The sequence below is a fragment of the Herpailurus yagouaroundi genome, unplaced genomic scaffold, assembly GCF_014898765.1.
Source record: "Herpailurus yagouaroundi ecotype Mexico unplaced genomic scaffold, PumYag 28, whole genome shotgun sequence".
Lineage (NCBI taxonomy): Eukaryota > Metazoa > Chordata > Mammalia > Carnivora > Felidae > Herpailurus > Herpailurus yagouaroundi.
This window is the reverse complement of record NW_024412376.1, coordinates 75,488,452-75,508,579: the sequence shown is the minus strand read 5'-3', so window position 1 is coordinate 75,508,579 and position 20,128 is coordinate 75,488,452. Positions and strand designations below refer to the sequence as shown.

Genomic DNA, 20,128 nt, shown 5'->3' with positions numbered 1-20,128 from the left:
TTTCTTTCTTTCTTTCTTTCTTTCTTTCTTTCTTTCTTTCTTTCTTTTCTTTTCTTTTCTTTTCTTTTCTTTTCTTTCTTTCTTTTTATAACTACTCAGCATATGCTTTCTAGAGGTATCGTTTCCTTTGTTAATTCTGCCCCCCCTTGGTGCTACGTTTAAAACTGTAAAATTTATAATCTGCTATCAACACAATAGGGATTTCCTCCTATAGCATTTATAGCTCATGTATCCATTTCATTTTTATAAGTACTATCACTAGAATCATTCTTTGTAAAGTTTTCTTTGTAGATCAAGAGGGAACGCTTTTGGCAACCACAGAACAAAATACTAGACAAGAGGTGCTTGAGAAAAAATTGATTAAGTTGTTCAAAATTTGTCACTTTCTTTGTTTCCTCATTTTACAGGTCAATGATTTATTTTCCCCTTCAACATGTTTTTTATTTTTATTTATTTACTTATTTATTTTTGAGAGAGACAATGTGCACATGCCTGAGCATAGGATAGGGGCAGAGAGAGAGGGAGACAGAGAATCTTAATCAGGCTGCCCACCCAGCTCAGAGCTTGACATGGTGCTCAATCCCCTGACCCTGATCATGACCTGAGCTAAAACCAAGAGTAGGATGCTTAACCAACTGAACCACCCAGGTGCCCCAACAAGATTTTTATTTTTATTTATTTATTTTATTTTTTTTTCCCAACAAGTATTTTAGATGCCATAATTTACTCATCTGAATAGTTTCCATTGGTTTTATTATATATTTGTTGCCTTAACAATTGCTAATAATTCTCCAGATATTAAACACTTAGGTGTGTGTATGAAAATCACAAGTAGATTTAATTAAATACCATTCATCTGCTGCTCTGCACTGTTAAACATACTTTTCTGAATGTTTCCTGTACTATATTTAAGCACTTTTTTCTTGGAAATCTCACTAAAGAAAAGAATACTTTTCTATTCAGCTGGAATATATTTTATACTTAAGCCAACACTGAAATTTAATAAAAATTAAAATAAGGCCAGGAAATAAAAATGAGTTTCAAAGGGAAAACACTTCCAGTTAGTAACAAGGTGAGGAGTCAAACTTGCAAAGTATAGAACATCTGATTTTGTCAGGAAGCATAAAACAATTGAGGCCATACTGAATCACTGGGAAACATGAGTAAGCAAATCTGAAGCAAGTGTGATACTGGCATCTATAAATACGCAGTACATCTTATTCTGATGTACAATGACTAGACACCTTGCTTTGACCCTGTTCTGGGTCAGAGACCTGGAAGGCTCCTTGGAACTCCTTATGCTACCAACGAGAATGAAACACTGCCAGATAGATCCTGGCAAAAGCTGCCTGAATCAGAATCACACACATCTCTACCCAATCTCGAAGGATTCCGGGGCACCTGAGTGGCTCAGTCAGTTAAGCACCCGACTTCGGCTCAGGTCATGATTTCACGGTTCGTGGGTTTGACCCCCGTGTTGGGCTCTGTGTGGACACCCTGAAGCCTGCTTCGGATTCTGTGTCTCCCTCTCTGTCTCTGCCCCTCCCTCACTCATGTTCTGTCTCTCTCTCTTAAAAATAAATAAACATTAAAAAAAAATTTTTTTTGGGGGGGGGGAGCCTGGGTGGCTCAGTCGGTTAAGCATCCGACTTCGGCTCAGGTCATGATCTCGCGGTCCGTGAGTTCGAGCCCCGCGTCAGGCTCTGTGCTGACGGCTCAGAGCCTGGAGCCTGTTTTGGATTCTGTGTCTCTCTCTCTGCCCCTCCCCCGCTCATGCTGTCTCTCCCTGTCTCAAAAATAAATAAACGTTAAAAAAAAAAAAAAAAAAAAAGTCGTGACAAGTTATTAAAAAAAAAAGAAAAAAACCGAAAAAAAATTTTTTTAAATTTAAAAATTTAAAAAAAATTAAAAATCTGGAAGGGTTTGAAGTCATTAAATAAATACATCGAAAATCCTTTACAAAGCAACAGTAGTCAGGCAGCTGAGGTATCATAGCAACATAATTTAATGACTCAGCAGGGTCAGAGAAGAATGGATCATAGGCACCTTGAAGTGTTTGAGGATTTTTGCCATGAGACACAATCTCATCCAAAGGATCTACTAATTCAAAGTACCAGAATTGTTCTCAGCATTTATCCCAAGGAAATGTTCAAATAGCTAGAGCCAACTGCCACATAGAATTATCTCATTAAAATAAGGAAGTGCTTATCCTTAGGTTGGGTGGAAGGTAGGCTAGATGTAGTAGGGCACTGTGTCATCATCCCAGTCGTATTCCTAAAGACTGATACCAGAAGCTCATGGTTTGAATCTGAACAGGGTCGACAGGGTGTAGGTAATCGGGAGAAACTGCCAAGGAAACCTTGGAGACATTATTATCAAATAAAATGAATACATTGCAGACCTGGTGAAAACTCAGTTGTGATCATATTCTATTGACTCCATCAAAACTTATGACAGCTTTCAATAAATTAAATAAGGGCTCAGTTGGTTGAGTGTCAGATTCTTGATTTCAGCTCAGGTCATGATTTCATGGTTCTTGAGGTGCAGCCCCGTGTCGGGCTCTGTGCTGACAGCAGGGAGTCTGCTTGGGATTCTCTGTCTCCCTCTATCTCTGCCCCTTCCCTATTTGCGCACATGTGAGCACGTGTGCTCTCTCTCACAATAAACAGACATTAAAAAAATAATTAAAAAATAAAATTAAATGGTACATGGCCTGTATGAAGGCTAGTGTCACATATTCAGTGAGTATCCCAAAGGAAAGAGATAGAAGAAAAATATTCTATAGTTTGGGGCGCCTGGGTGGCTTAGTTGGTTGAGTGGCGAACTCTCAATTTTGGCTCAGATCATGATCCTAGGGTGGTGGGATCAAGCCCTGCGTTGGGCTCCATGATGAGCACGGAGCCTGCTTGAGATTCTCTCTCTCTCTCTCTCTCTCTCTCTCTCTCTCTCTCTCTTTCTCTCCCCCTCTGTCCCTCTCCCTGGCTTGCTCTCTTTCAAAAAAACAAAAACCAAAATGCTCTATAGGTAATTCTTGCCAAACTATGGAAAACCCCACACCACTTTCTGAAATAGACTGGTATGAAGACAGGGTTTTATTTGCTTGTTTGTTTTTGCTTAAGTACTCTGGATGTCCAAATTAATTCTCATCTCATCTCTGTTGTCTCAGTTCTTGAGTAAACAGTGTGTGGCCTCTGGAAATTAGTCATAGTTGAACCTCTGGCTACTATAAAAAGCTAAGGGGTAAGCTTGAGAAGTTGTGGAAAAGAAATTATTCTTCAACAGCAAAATACTCAAAACAATCACATTTTCAATGATTTTTCAAAAAAACAAAAACAAAAAATTTACTGTTTCTCCCCTCCTTCCATTTATAATTTCTCTAACTGAAAATTTTGGTTCTCTTTCTTTCTTTTTCCAAATAGATAATACCTTATCCTGTAATGGCAAAGAGCAGGGAGGTAGAGTAGATCCAGGTTACCTAATACCAGAATGTCTCCTGAGCAAGGAATTTTTAACTTCTCTATTAGGCTCTATTGCACATAGACTTGAAAATTTGTGACTTATATAGTAAGGTAAAAGCCATTCAAAAATTTTCTCTGAAAACATATGCTTATAAATAATAATGAAGTTATCCTATCTGGCCAAAATAGAGAAATTCTTACTAACTTTCACCAAAACATCTCTGAGCCAAAAGCATCTTTTGAAGGTTTATATCAACTCCATTCCAAATAAAGGTAGCAAGTATTCTTAAGATTCTCTAGAATTGGGTATGAGATCATGTGCATATATATTGAATAATGTTCTAAATGCAGACAAGCAAACAAGATAACACATCACAGAAAAAACTTTATCTCCTTATTATTATTTTTTTAATGTTGATTTATGTTGAGAGAGAAAGTCTGAGTGGGTAGGGCCAGAGAGAGACAATCCCAAGCAGGCTCCGCTCAGTCAGTGCAGGGCCTGACACAGGGCTTGATCTCATGCACCGTGAGATCATGACCTGAGCCAAAATCAAGAGTCAGACGCTTAACTGACTGAGCCACGCAGGTGCCTCAAATCCTTTTTATTTCTAAACTGCCAGTCCCCTAGAACTACGCTCTACCAGCAATGAAATTTTTTGTTTTATTTTCTAGAAATATGAGGCATTTAATAAAAGCTGTCTCCTCTGTTTTTCCAGATATAAAATTGAGTACGTTTTTTTCTACTACCTTTTTAGATACTTCTAGAAATACTCAAATGTATTAATAAACAATATATAGGTATTTTGTGTCTAGGAGTAAAATTTACGTAAACATTATGTAAGAAATATATCATTCTGTATTTAATATTTTCTTCCAATGTGTCATTGACCAGAATTCTTTAGGCACAGAGGAACCTCAGTATACTCTAACATGGAACCAGGTTCAGTTAATAGAACAATAGAATTCTATTGTCAGTGTTTTCCAAATTCCTATTAGAATGTTATAAATTTTTACAGGATCCTCAATTGTCAATGCTTTAACTCTATGTAGTCCTGCTTTTTAAATTTTTTTGCAAAATATGGATCCAGAGGAAGTAACTAAAAGAATTAAAGAAACAGAAGAGAAAACAAGAAGAATTTGTCAATCTAAAAAAGATAAGGTACTGTTAACAGCTGTTGCACATGCGTTGTAGGATAAAAATAAATAAATAGTTAGTGGCTGACATTGGGATTTGGATTTTGGCACGAGAGGAAGGAGATACAAGAAAGTAAACGAGGGGCGCCTGGGTGGCTCAGTCGGTTGGGTGTCCGACTTCAGCTCAGGTCATGATCTCGCAGTTCATGGGTTCAAGCTCTGCGTCAGGCTCTGGGACTGACAGCTTGGAGCCTGGAGCCTGCTTCATATTCTGCGTCTCCCTCTCTCTCTGCCTCTCCCCCACTTGTACTCTGTCTCTATCTCAAAAATAAATAAACATTAAAAAAATTAAAAAAAAGAAATTAAGTAAAAACTAGTAGTAAATATGAATTAGAAGTATTAGTACTAACTCTGAATACATCTCTTGGAAAAAAAAAATTCTATTTCTGGCCTCTGAAAGGCCTAGAAATAAGAACTACCTTGGCATGAACAATCACCACCACAACTCACCAGTTTGTAAATACTATCTTCCTTACCCCAAAAGAACTAGGGCTCCATGGAGAAATGACTAATCCCGTTTCCAGATAAGAAATATACAATATGCCTGGCCTAGAACATCTTGTCACCACCCCCACCCCCACCACACACACACAAATCAAGCTATGAGCACTACTCAGTGCATGTGAAAGGATTCAGGAGCCAACTTGATGAGACTCACCGTGACCAAAGATCGATAATTTAGCATCAAAAAGAATAATAGCAATAAACTAAAATATACCCAAATCAAATTCATCTAAAAATCATTGACACATAAAGTAGAAATCCATGAGTGCATAATGATACTTAAGAAAAAAATTATTATTTACATGCTGGGTAACCAAATTTTTTTAAAATTTTTTTAAATTATTTTGAGAGAGAGAGAGAGAGAGAGAGAGAGAGAGAACTCTCGAGCAGGGGAGGGGCAGAGAGAGGGAGAGAGAAAATCCCAAGCAGGCTCCACACTTCAGCGGAACTGTGAGATCATGACCTGAACTGTGGGATCATGAGCTGAAGTCAAGACTTGGATGTTTAACCAAATGAGCCGAGCAGGCGCCTCAAATTATTTTCTTTTGTGAAGCTGTTAAATATGGCCAAAGAATCAAGCACTTGCTCTGCCCATGCGGTAATAACTGTATATACTTTAGGATAACTGCATAGTTGATAAAGGCAAATTTCTTCTTATAGAAAGTCTTGTCACATGTTACACCTGAATATAATCAAACTTGTAGATCTAACTACCAACTAACGAAGAATACAGGGGGCAGAAGGACACCATCAGGAAAATCAGTGAGTCTGGGGGAAACTGTGAGGGGCGAATGATGTGCTTTCTTCAAAGGATGGATGGGGAGTTGGGAGTTTGGGGAGGGCTGAGGAGGGAGGAAAATAGAAACCTGGAAGTAAAAAGAAACATCCAAAGGAAACATATGGATCTAATCTTGATCCCGATTCTTAAAAACAAATTGAAGAAAAAAATTTTTTTCAACTGGGAAAATCTGAACCCTGAAGGATAAAGAATTATTACTAATTTAGGTTACTTAACTTATGAGTACTTAACTTTTAGAAGTGGCACCATTTCATTCAGAAGTATTTCAGTTGGTATTATTTCCAGATAATTTGGGGGACAGAGGAAAGTTGGTAGAAATGTAGATGAAAGAATATTAACCCATCGGTGATAATTGTTTAAACAAGGTAACTGGTGCATGGGGTTTCCTTGTACTCTGCTCAGATGTGTTCAAGATTTTAAAAAACAAAAGATAAAGCCTTTTGTTGAAAATTCCGTAAAAAATGCTGAAAGCATCCTTAGGATAAAGATAACTTTTTCCTCTGGGTGCTTGGGGTGGCTCAGTTGGTTGAGCGTCTGACTTTGGCTCAGGTCATGGTCTCGGGGGGGTTCACGAATTTGAGCCCCACATCGGGCTTGCTGCTGTCAGTGCAGAGCCCGCTTGGGATTCTCTGTCCCCCTCTCTCTGCCCCTCCCCTGCTTGCGCTCTCTTAAGAATAAATAAACGTTTATGGGGCGCCTGGGTGGCGCAGTCGGTTGAGCGTCCGACTTCAGCCAGGTCACGATCTCGCGGTCCGTGAGTTCGAGCCCCGCGTCGGGTTCTGGGCTGATGGCTCGGAGCCTGGAGCCTGTTTCCGATTCTGTGTCTCCCTCTCTCTCTGCCCCTCCCCCGTTCATGCTCTGTCTCTCTCTGTCCCAAAAATAAATAAACGTTGAAAAAAAAATTAAAAAAAAAAGAATAAATAAACGTTTAAAAAAAAGATAACTTTTTCCTCAAAAATCAAAATACTTCAGTAGAGGCATGTTCTGTGAACCTCAGAAGTGAATAAAAATGAAAACACTGCTTTGTATTATAGAGAATCATGTCCTAATACAGATTGAAATGGAAGAATTTTTTAGTGACAGATCCACATCATGAGCACTTCACCTGCAGAACTTACAAAAGGCACCAAATTAGAGTATAGTCAGTAGTAGCAAGTAAATGAGCGTTTGGATGCAGGGTTCTGACATAATGGAAATGTATGGATCATCAGAGTTTATGAAAATCCTCTTCCTGTCTGATCACTTTTAATAAGGCTTAAGTAAGTAATGAGGTTTCCTATTTCTGCTTAGTGGTAGAACAGTTAATATGTAGTATGAAAAAATAAAAAATGATTATTCAGAAATATTAAAATAGTTCTCATTTATAATATATCTACATCTACCCCCCCACACTCCCCCTTACCCCAAGCCTAGTTATACACTTGTGGGTTCTGACAAGCAAAACGCACAAAAAAGCAGGTACCTTTGTTAGCACTATAGGTATTTTCTGGCACTTGTTTGGACACCAGCTGTATGCTAACTAGTCTTGTGAATGCTTAGATCACCAAATATCATAAAACTAGAAAAGCTCCTTCAAGCTTCCAGGAGTGTGTCTGAATGTTGGCTGGCAGCTGCACCTGGAGAGACAGACCTGGCCCTGACAGCCTCTAGGAGGACTTCTAGCCAACACCAAGTGACAATGAGTTAGCTAAACATAAGCCAGTTGGTCAGCTCAGGCAATGGGGAGTGAACAGTGCTTTTGGGGATGCAGAGCAAAAGCCTTCTCTGGTCTAGTAATACTAACATAGACAGGTGTCCAGTATCTAGTCATGTGTCTGAGTGCTATTGTTTGATTACATATTAGTTGGTTGGGGGGGGGGGGGAGGGAGGGGTGGTCAGCCCCGGTGACCTGGAGGGACGGACGGGGGCGAGGGGCGGGCATGATGGCGGGGCCCGGGGGCAGTGTCTGGTGGGCCTCCATCACCGTCTGGAAGCATCGGGCCTTGCACCCTGACCCTGCGGGCTCAGCCGTGGTCGGGGTCCACATCGAGGCGGCGGCCGTGTGGCCCCCGTCCCCCGCCTTGTCCACCCCTACTGTCCGGGTACCTAGGGAGTCCCGATGTGGAGGTTTAAAGACGCTTCGGGTGGGGTCGCCCGGCAGCCTCAGGTCACGGCAATCGGGCCCTGGCGTACCCAGCACATTTAAACCCTACTTTGCCACACACCAACACCGGTGTGGCTTTGCATTTAACGCTTCATCTATATTTAAGCAACACAAGTAATGGAATTGACACACTGCTTCTAGGCCTAAGAGATAAACTGGATCACTGCACCAGCCGTATGGACAAGAAACGAGACAGCCTGAAGAGATTGAGCATATTATGGCAAGTCGGTTTCAGTGGAGCCCTACTCTCTGGACATGACTTTATTTTACCTTCAATGTACTGAACAATCAAAAATACGTGATATAAAATAAAATGCTCAAACATTGCTCCTTTAGCCAGGTCTGAGGAAATGGATGGACGGCACTGGGAAAATGAAAATAAAACCTACCTGAAGACTGCAAGGGTCAGAGACCAGAGCACTAATGGCTTCCTCAGTTCAAACTTCGCCCGTTTGTTCATGAGGTGCCGACCACCAAAGATAAAGGCAGCATACAGAGCAGAAAACAGGAAAGATTTCTTCCTATAACAAACAAAACCCCAACATCTTATGAAATGAAAATCTTTAAGCAATTTATTTTTACTCACCAGAAATCTATGTTTAAATTATTCGTAATTTTTTATACCAGTCCCTCTTTGGAAGCACTGAACGCATATTCCTGGGAATGTGCCCCTTCACAGAAGAGAGAATTAGTCTTTTTGGCTCCACAGCCTTCTGTGGAAACCTCCCTTGACAATTAGGTCATCCAGATTAACCAACACATGTCAGAATAGATTTATCTGCTTTTCCAGCTCTGTGGCTTTACAAATTTCAACAACATAACATTAAGGTGCAAAAAGAAAATTTTTCAATGAGGGAATTAAGACACTAAAATCAAGCTACGTAACTTAGGGCGTCCCCAGAATGGATTTCTGAAATCCTCTCCACCAAAGGATTAGGTATTACCTTTCAATATTATCATTAATAATAAGGATAACTGGCAGACATCATACAATGTAACAGAAAGAACATAGAACCACCTACAGTATACTTGCCTAAAAGCTTGAAATTGAATCCTATCAAAATCTGATTTTACTACCTAATCATAAGAAATATAAAGGATAAATACAATGATGGGAACTTCTGTAAGACAAGTGAACATATTTCTTCTCTAAGTCAGAGGAGTATGGAATCCAATAATCTTCTAGATTAAAAAGCGACTTGAGAGACTACAGTGAAAGATAATACGTAGAATTTTGGGGGCCTTTACTTGACCAAAGCAATTGCAAAAAGATGTTTGTAATAAATTCAGAATATAAATCAGAAAGTTATTAGTCATAATTTTAAAAGCAGCTAATATTTATGGGTGAAATTACATGTTGTGGGTTTGCTTTAAAATATCCCAGCAAACAAACAAAACCAAAACAATATTACAGGTAGAGAGTGGAAACTAGATTTTTTTTTTTTAAATTAAGTAGGCTCCACACCTAATGTGGGCTTGAACTCATGACCCTGAGATCAAAGTTACATGCTCTAGCGATGAGCCAGCCAGGGGCCCTGAGATGTAATCACATTAACAAAAAGGATGATGAAATACAGGGGCTCATTATTCTCTCTTTTCCTTAGTCAGGCTTACATGGAACTCTCGGTCAGAAGCATGCAAACAATATGAAATAGAATCTCTAGGTCCTGCTGCTTTATTACCGTACGATGGAGAAGTAAACAGTAATATTAATAACGCCAGTAAGAACAAAAACAAAAACAAACCCAGGATTCTATAGAACTATGATTCCATAGAAAGTAACAGAGGCCTTGTAAATAATTTAAACATCTAAGTGAACTTCGTATAAAAAAAGTAGTATTGCTCTTAAAATGGATATTCCCCACTCAATTAGATTAAGAGGGAAATCATTGAAAGTAAGTTACAAACATAATACAAAAAGCAAAATGAATGAACCTAAAGAGCATTATTTGCAAAATGCCTCATATATTCTCCCCTAATTGCTAATACTTCCGCTGTGTATTGCTAACTAAAGAGGGATCTTATTAATTACACAAGCAACACACCTACTTCAATGGATACATGTTACTTACTTGGTGAACACCACCCAATAAAGCACTAATTCCAGAAATTAACCCATAAAGGTGGAATAAACCACTTCCAATAGAGGTTTGCAAACACTCTTAGAAACACAAGACCTGACACGTAGTAACTTACCTGATAAAATGTTCATGAATGTATATGAATTTTACAAGTGTACGTCATTAAATTACTTTGAGTCCTAATCAGCATCTGTATTTATATGCAGAGACTCACTAAAAAACAACCACAAAATTTTATCAAGTTAATGTAAGCAATAGTGATATGAAATTGTATGTATTCTTTTCTAAATTAAAAAAAAGATTCTTATCTAAATTGTAAAGGTAATGATGAGTGACAATTCATAGTATGATTTAGGGAGTGATTCCTTAGGGGTGGGCATACATAGTGCCCAAAAGCTTTCTCTAATCCTCCTAATCTCCCCTAATGTAGGTAAAGCATTATCTTCATTTTATGGATAAGCAAACAGGCTTAGAGGTTAAGTAGCCTCAGATCTCCCTATTCTCCTGTGGTAAACTTTCAGGAAGGAAAAGAGTGTGCCAGAGACATAACACCTGATGTGTTATAGGCATAAGAATTCCTCAAACCCTCCTACTGAATTGCATGGTCATTGTGTAACCGTGTAGCATGTTGTTTGTGAACTGACCAAGAGGACTCTCCATGCCTTCGTGTTTCGATTGTCCTATTTTTGGGGCTGAGAACACTTTGATCCAAACCCTGTTTACCTCCTAGAGAATACACATTAACTATATATATCCCTGAAAGCTTTTCCTTAAATTATCGATCATTCTCTTGCACATTCAACCTAATTTAGATTTTGATTATGGTTAGAATAAATGTATTACTTGCAATTATGCACCAAATAAAATGGATGTCTTTATATGATCCTATCATTCTAGCCATTAAGGGGAAGATAAGATACCTTGAAGAATCAAGAAAAATATAAAAATCTTCTCTTAGTACCTTTTCCTCTATATTTCTTCAGCTATGAAATGAGAATTAGTCCTAATGCACTACTAACTTCCTGGCACAAACCATTCTCTTTTCTACATATTTTCTAGAGATATCTTGACAAACCTTCAATTCTATAGCTATGGCAACCAAGTCAATCAATATGGACTCAGAGAATTTGAGAATTGCAAGAGACCTAAGCGACGGAGCTCAATTTCCTTATTCTACAGAAGAGGGAATGGTGGATGGAGTGGGGTGCTGGTGACATTAGTTTCTTATGGTCACATAGCTAGCTACTTTCTGTATAATGGCCAAAACTACCAAAAGTTTGCTCAAGCAGATAAGTAAACATAAATTGTCCAGGTTATATCTGAGTCACATGGTATAATAAAAATAAGTTGCTTATTGGGGCGCCTGGGTGGCGCAGTCGGTTAAGCGTCCGACTTCAGCCAGGTCACGATCTCGCGGTCCGTGAGTTCCAGCCCGGCGTCAGGCTCTGGGCTGATGGCTCAGAGCCTGGAGCCTGTTTCCGATGCTGTGTCTCCCTCTCTCTCTGCCCCTCCCCCGTTCATGCTCTGTCTCTCTCTGTCCCAAAAATACATAAAAACGTTGAAAAAAAAATTAAAAAAAAATAAGTTGCTTATTGTTTACTATACAAATCTTCTACTGTGGTGAAATTCAAATATGCAATGCTTTAGGTTAATTTAGAATTAAGCTCAGGCTTCTTCTGTGAGAGGGAGCCATCTAACGAAGCCTTAACTCTTACCTCTTCAACTGAGAAATCAAAATGTATCATGTATAGTTGAATGTATTATGAATTTTTCCATTTAGCTTAGAATAAGGTAAGATTTTTCTTTAGCAAACTGGGCAGTTTAAATGGATTCCAATTGCTTTTCGGTTCTGGCATCTCTTTTGTAAAGTTTCAATTATAATCAAGATGAATAATGACTTCCTGCTAGCCCACTTACTATTTAATGGGGACAGATGACTTCCCTAATGCTTCAATGGTAATCTAATAACACTTCATATTCTGGCATGCCTCCATAGCTGGGTATAATGGTAACACTACATTGTTTTGTTACCAGATAACTAGCCGTTTCCAGATGGTAAGGACTCTTCCTGTTTAACCAATCTTAATTGTATATTATTTAGCACCACCCCTCGCTACAGGTGCTTACTACTTTTCAGAATGGTGCTTCTGTAGCTATAATTACAAGGTAACCAACTAAGTGAAGATCACCCAGTTGAAATACTGATGTGCTTTGAGCTTGTTGTGCTTGTATTTACCCTTTCTCTGCCTTCCATTTCTGTCATGGATGTGAATGGAAATTAGCCCATGACTAATAAAAAAATATTGGCTTTATTCATTATCCTTAGAAAGCTGGATTTCTTTATCATGCTACCCTGGTCCCAAACATTTCTAGGAGATGTTTTTTTCTGTTCTTACCAGAGTAGCTGCTAGTGATCTGTGTTTATTATTCTACCCAATAACACTTATCAAAGAGTCCTTACACATTCAAATGCTTTTTCCCCCCCAACTCCTGATATTCCACTGAAACCAGGACCTAGCTTGACTCTCTTTAACACTCACATCAGGATCTCTGTTGGCTGACCTGTGTTTCTCCAAGAGTCAAAGGAGTTCTTTTGAGAAATGGTGAAACTTTCACGTGGGTAGTGTTTCAACACAGGATAATTGCTAATGAATAACTTGGGGAGATGGCCTGAACTCCTTTGTACCCTGGTGACCTTGTTTTTGTGGCTACCGTGCACGTGTAAGGTGCAAGGAGTTGTGAAAATTCAAACAAAGCTTTGAGGGAGAAAAGAAAAGGACACCTGAACACTTCATCTGCTTTTGTCAGATACGGAGCCCAGAATTTTCTTGTTAAGACTCTGAAACTCAGAAACAAATGCTAATTGGTGAGGCCACATCTCTTTTTAAGACTCCTCCTTTGTTCAGCTGCTAATTCAAATCAGCAAACAATTCAATTCTGAAAGTAATTTTAAAGCCACAAACAAATTGGAGACCTGGAGACAGAAGGAAATAACGCTCAGCTTTTTGCCAACAAGACATTCAGTGGATGTCGATGGTGGTCATAATTTGGTAAGAATATAGAGGAAGGTTTTCTTTCTTTTAAAAAAAAAATTTTAAGGTTTATTTATTTTTGAGAGAGAGAGAGAGAGAGAACGAGAGCAGGGGAGGGGCAGAGAGAAAGGGAGACACAGAATCCGAAGCAAGCTCCAGGCTCTGGGCTGTCAGCACAGAGCCCAACATGGGGCTTGAAGTCACGAACCATGAGATCATGACCTGAGCTGAAGTCGGATGCTCAATCTACTGAGCCATCCAGGTGCCTCAGGAAAGTTTTCTTGAGAGGGATCCTGAAGTTGTGCTCTTGGGAGTTCTAGCCAGGGATGGATTCTGTCATTTTCTTGAGAATTCCCCCAACACTTTATACAGGCATTTTTCCACATTGAAAATAATGGGAATTTCCAGCAGTTTTTATTCACAAGTAAATTATAACTGGGAATTAACTCTGCCCAGAAATTCTGACAACGAATGATTTGGAAAATAATAATGGAAATATGTCCACAGTATACAAATGAATCGTGACTTTATCATTGCAAGACAAAGCCATGAGTGACTAAAGGAAAGGGTGCTATTTTTTTTTTTAATGTTTTTTATTTTGAGAGAGAGAGAGAGAGGGAGTGCCCACACGCATGGGCAAGCATGAGTGGGGCAGAGAGAGAGGGAGAGAGAAATTCTCAAGATCGTGGCCTGAGGCGAAATTAAGAGTTGGATGCTCAACAGACTGAGGCACCCAGGTGCCCCGAAAGGGAGTTATTCTAATCAGTTATGTTTGACCCAGGAAACCAAATAATGCATGATTTTTGAGCTTCTTTGAGTTGCAAACACCCCTTTGTTAATCTGCTTTCCTCTCTGATGTGAATGGAAAGATCACAAGTTCTCCTAATTAAAAAAAAAAAAAAAAAGATGAGAAAGCCATTTTTTGGGATTCTGGTTTTCTGTTGTTGAAGTTGGCCATGGTCAAAGTAGAGTCATATTTAGTATGATGGATTCAGTAACTGGATTCAATAACGTGGCTACACATCTCTTTCTAGGAAAGTACACTTCTCTTAAAACAGACCTGTTACAGAAAGTTGCTTGTACGTATATGTCTCACATACCATTTTTTCCCCTTGTCACCTTTTTAAAAATCTTGATTTCTATTCTTGTTGGCTTTCTTTTTACAACTGAAAATAGGCTCTTTCTACTTGCAAAATGTTAAAATCATGTACACAGCCCCATAAAAATGTCGTCTCTCTAATAAATTGGCAAGATACTCATTAATGGCCTGTTTTTTTTTTTTTTAAGATATTTTCTGTTGCCGATAAAAAATGCCGACATCCATCCATCCCTTCACAATTTAAATGAACTGCCACCATTTTTATTTGCAGTGTGATTGGTATGCCACTGAATGAAAATATAATAAACCAATCCCTGTGTAAGAGTAAATTCTGCTTCCAGTAGTCTAGTTAGAAAGACAGGGAAAACGTGTGTTATAGATGACAATGTGTGACAAGAATTCTGAGTAAGGAGATACTGCTGTGATGAGAAAATGCTCTGTGGAAGGTTCGACTCTGAGGTAGACCCTGTAAGGCTTTGTATAGTAGACAGAAAGAAGTGGGAATTTGGGGTGGGAAGAAAGCAGTGCCTTAGGCATGAGCTAAACTGGGGATGTAGTAGACCTGATGTTTCTGTAGGGGGTGGGGAGACACATGGAAGAGAGTCAGTTCAGAAGTGCAGATTAAAGATTGCTAGAGTTGTAGCAACTGCACAGCAGTAAGGACAATATCTTCACCTCAAGGTTGCAATAAGCTGTGAGGTGTGTGGTTGGTAATTTAATATTACTAATAAAGTATAGTCCTAGAACTTGTGGCTTAATTTTCCTTTTCCTTCCTTCTTTCTAGATAAATTAGAATAGGGGTGCTTGGGTGGCTCAGTTTGTTGAGCCTCTGACTCTTGATTTCGGCTCAGGTCACAATCCCAGGATCGTGGGATGAAGCCCTGTGTCTGGCTCCTGCTGAGCATGGAGCCTGCTTAAGATTTTCTCTTTCTCCCTCTGGCCCTGCTCACACCCTCAAATAAGTAAGTAAACAAACCAACCAACCAGTAGAGATAGGTAAGTCAACAAATAAAAATAGATTCACTCATGTGTGTACCATTATGTGCCTGGGGTGAGAGAAGGGGGCAGTGTTACCACTTGTGGTCCCAGGAAAGATAGATGGAGAAATGCTGGTTCAGGCCATGGATAGCACTCAAAGTCTTTGAGCTGGCTGGGGGTGGGCAGATGTGGCTGAAGTTTGACTCTAGTCTCTACGTCAATGCCCTCTGGCATGTTCCCCACAGCCTACATTGCTGGCATCTGTAGCTGCAGAAGTTCCCGAGGTGCAGTGGTGTGAACTGAAAGAACTTCTTTAATGAACTGCTGTACTTCACAGGAATTATCAGATGGGACCACCTTCAAGTTTTATTCACTTAAGAATATTCTCCTATCCTATGCAAACAATAGCAAACTGTTAGGCCAACCATGGCACTGTTTCAATAAAGCCGGTATCTGGTTCAGTGTCCTCAACTGTCCTATAGAGAAAATGTCAATTTCAATCGTAAAATATGGCATCTGAGACAGATGCAATAAAATATTTTTTCTGTTTTAGAAGACATGGTTTCATACAACTGATCAGAAAGATTCAATATCACAGTCAGGAATGAAAGATTATTGAGGATTAAAAAACAAAGAATTAAACTCTTTCTTTGAAAAAGGTTAGAGTTTCTTATCTCCTCAGAAAGAGTAAAGCTTGCTACCACCTCTAAATAGAAATTTTGCCAATGGTCTTGGTAGACAAATGTCCCTTTTCAAAGCAAACCACAAATGGGCTCTGCGTTGACAAACTCATTTATGGTTTCTGTTTTGGCTGAGAGTATGGCTCAACCTGATTATCTGATACTGATTGTCACTTTGAGTTAGAATTGCCAAGTAACCATCTCATACAGTCTATCAGCTACTGATACTGGCAAAACATTAAACTCTGGCCATTAAAACATGGCAAAACATTAAACTCTGGCCATTAAAACAAAACAAAACAAAACAAAACAAAACAAAACAAAACAAAACAAAACAGTGAAATCTAAATAGGAGACAGCATGCAGAAATAGAATGCAGAAAGTGGGTTCCATCAGCAATTTGCTTTCATTGTGCTAATTCCTTTAAAGAAATGCCCTTTGTTCTAAGAAAAAAGAAAGCTTTCATCTGAATTTCCAGTGAAGAAATGCTCACCCATTTAAGATGATAATAATGAATAAAATGAATATAATGATGAATACAGAAAGCGTAAGAAAATTCTGAAATGACTCCTATTAAGTAAGCGCAGTGAGTGACTCTCTGTTACCAGATTAAATTTTACCTTTTACAGTCTTTTTTTTTTTTTTTTTTTTTTTACAGCCTTAAAAGCTATTAGGAGAGAGAAATGAGGCGTTAGGGACTTTTTTTTTTTTTTCCCTGAATATAAAGTTTTCTTGGACAGGAAGTTACACAATGTCTGTTTGCTTGTTTTTAAATCTTGTTATCTATTCTAATGGCCTGCTAGCCATAGAAATTTGAAATTAAAAATTTCATAAAATATTAAAAAAATATATTTAAAAAATTAAGAGTCAGGGGCGCCTGGGTGGCGCAGTCGGTTAAGCGTCCGACTTCAGCCAGGTCACGTTCTCGCGGTCCGTGAGTTCGAGCCCCGTGTCAGGCTCTGGGCTGATGGCTCGGAGCCTGGAGCCTGTTTCCGATTCTGTATCTCCCTCTCTCTCTGCCCCTCCCCCGTTCATGCTCTGTCTCTCTCTGTCCCAAAAATAAATAAACGTTGAAAAAAAAATTAAAAAAAAAAATTAGTCAAGTATAGAAATTTGTTTCCTGCTGTCTTCATCCTAAAGAATGTCCTGTAGAAAACAGATTTATCTGAGAGTTGCAGACTAAAACCAGAAGTGAAAACAACACTATAAAAAGCATGTATAGTTATTCACAATGGAGTGGAAACCGGATTTCACGTTTACAAGTCAGTCCAAGTCAGACACACCATTTCCCCAGACCTAAAATCAAAACGACAGCTGCACAGACAACTCATAACAAGCAGAAACATATCCAACTTTAAGAGTGCTTTAGACTCAAGAGCTAATCGTTTCAACTGAAAGATGACCCATTTCTGTTGCAATTTATACGACCACCTTATATTTATCAAGTTTTAGTTGATACTCATTGCTTCACGCAACTATAAAGAAGCTAGAAAATACTTTCGAGGAAAAAAAAAACAACCCACGTTTTCATGTTAACTACTGGGTGATTAAATATACTGTTGCATTGGTTTTCGCCTGGGTATAAATTCTGAAAGAGGGTTGGAGAAGCAGTGAGAAATCATGTCCCAAATGCTATTTCTAGATTAGGGAGAAAATAGCCCAGAAGTGATAAAGACTTCGTGGTATAGCTCAGATACTTTTTTATCACCAAAATAAGATTTACATAAGAAATTTAAGCCTGAGAAAAAACTGGCAATGACAAGAAGAAATGTATTATTAGCAAGGTAGTGGAAATGGCAGACTTTTTCACCCATGAGATACCTATCACTCAGTTACCAAAGAAATAACTCTCTTTTGCTCTTGAAAATAATATGGCAAGATTTAAAAAAAAAATTTTTTTTAATGTGTATTCATTTTTGAGAGAGAGACAGAGTCTGAATGGGGGAGGGCAGAGAGAGAGGCAGACACAGAATCCAAAGCGGTTCCAGGCTCTGAGCTGTCAGCACAGAGCCCAACGCGGGGCTAGAACTCACGAGCTGTGAGATCATGACCTAAGCGGAAGTCAGATGCTCAACTGACTGAGCCACCCAAGTATCCCAAGATTTTTTTAAAGTTTATTTATTTTGAGAGAGAGCGAGTGAGCGAGCGCATGTGTGCATGCACAAGCAGGAGAGGGGCAAAGAGAGAGACAGAGAGAATCCCAAGCAGGATCCACACTGTCAGCCACACTGTCAAGTGCAGAGCTCTGCGGAGGGGACGGGGGTCAAACTTTCAAAGAATCACTCACAATACGAGATCTTGACCTGAGCGGAGATCTAGTCAGTTAACTAACTGAGCCACCCAGATGCCGCTGGCAAGATTTTGATTGGGGTATTCACACTACTCCTTCAAAATCTGAATGCTCCTTCAAAATCTGAATGGTCCTTCAAAATCTGAATGGTCCTTCAAAATCTGAATGGTCCTTCAGTGACGTAAAATAAGGCCTGTAGACATTAGCTTTGACAACTTTGGTAACGAGGTAGTTTGCTTTCTGAATTGGATTGTATTGCTTTCCTATTGCTGCTGCAACAAATTCCCACAAATTTAATGGCTTAAAAAACGTAATTACTTTATAGTTCCAGAGGTCAGGAGTCTGGAATAAGTCAAGGTGTGGGACTAAACTCAAGGTGTATCCAGGTTGCATTCCTTCTAGAGGTTCTAGGGGGCAATCTGTTTTCTTGCCTTTTCCAGCATCCAGAGGCCACCTGCATTCCTTGGCTTTCTCCGTATTCAAAATGCATTGTTGCGACCTCTGTTTCCATGGTCACACCACCTACTCTGACTCTGCTGTTATCACCTTATCACAGTCTCTGACTCTGATCTTTAAGTCTTAAAAATTCTTGTGATTACTTTGGGTCCAAGGGCTAATCCAGGCCCACGCCCTGGAAAGAAAGGATCTCTAATTTTAAGGACTTCAAGTGATTACACTGGGCCAACCCAGATAGTCCAGAATAATCTCATCTCCAATTCCTTAACCTAATCACATCTGCAGTCTCTTTTGCTGTACAAGATAAAAAACATATTCACGGGGCGCCTGGGTGGCGCAGTCGGTTGAGCGTCCGACTTCAGCCAGGTCACGATCTCGCGGTCCGTGAGCTCGAGCCCCGCGTCGGGCTCTGGGCTGATGGCTCAGAGCCTGGAGCCTGTTTCCGATTCTGTGTCTCCCTCTCTCTCTGCCCCTCCCCCGTTCATGCTCTGTCTCTCTCTGTCCCAAAAATAAATAAAAAACTTAAAAAAAAAAAAAAACAAACATATTCACAAATTCCAGGGATTAAATTAAAATACGGACATCTTTGGGGGAGTATTATTCACGTTACCACAGGGATTAACCTAAATAATAATATCTAAAGCCATTTTTCTGCTGCAACTCATAGAAAGTGCTAGTACAGGGCAAACCTTTATTCTCTATTCTTGATTTGTTACATCCAAAGCCAGCTTCTTCCCTCTACGTCAAGAAAGCACTTTAGAATGCAAGGGGCTGAGAGTCACATTGTTTCGGATTGTCCTGAAGCCACTCATGTGTATACAAACTCCCAAATATCAGTACTTGAACTCTTAGTAGTAACATACGATTTAGCGTATACCTTACAACGGAGTAGGCAACAGAGCTTGGGATTTCCAGTAACATACACAATTTGTTAGAAACGACTAGTTTGTTTAATTTATCCCCACCGTGACAAGTTCTAATTGTCATTTTACACTCTTTTGTGACAACAAATGTTTGGCTTGTGGCTATTGTCTGCATTTTAATCTGAAAATGTATGTTACAGGTTACATCCAGTACATTTTCCTCTTTGTGGCAATTCCGTTGTTCTATGCTTTATCACTTTTATTGTTAAGCCTTTATCTCAGGATGAGTCTTCATCTCAGGTGGCTAAGGAGCAGCAGCATTTGATACAGACGTTAGCTCCTTTTCTGTAACACCTTCTTCACTTGGTTTTGGGACACTATTTCCCCTTATTTCTTCCCCAACGTCACCATCTGGTTCTTTTTCATCCTCTTTTGCTAGTTCTTTCTTCACCTTCCCAATCTTTAAACTTTGAAGGGTTCCCAGGGCTCAATCTATGGACTTCTTTTCTTTCTTTCTTTCTTTCTTTCTTTCTTTCTTTCTTTCTTTCTTT

General features: G+C 39.3%; 1 protein-coding gene across 4 annotated transcripts in view; it reads right to left on the bottom strand.

Annotated features, from left to right (window-relative positions):
• ELOVL6 (ELOVL fatty acid elongase 6) overlaps positions 1–20,128 on the bottom strand; it is a 148,861-nt gene that overhangs the window by 47,118 nt on the left and 81,615 nt on the right. For all 4 annotated transcript variants that reach the window (XM_040476108.1, XM_040476117.1, XM_040476097.1 and 1 more), the window contains one exon: positions 8,488–8,619. In XM_040476108.1, coding sequence (XP_040332042.1) covers positions 8,488–8,619 — 132 coding nt within the window. The remainder of the gene's footprint in view (positions 1–8,487; positions 8,620–20,128) is intronic.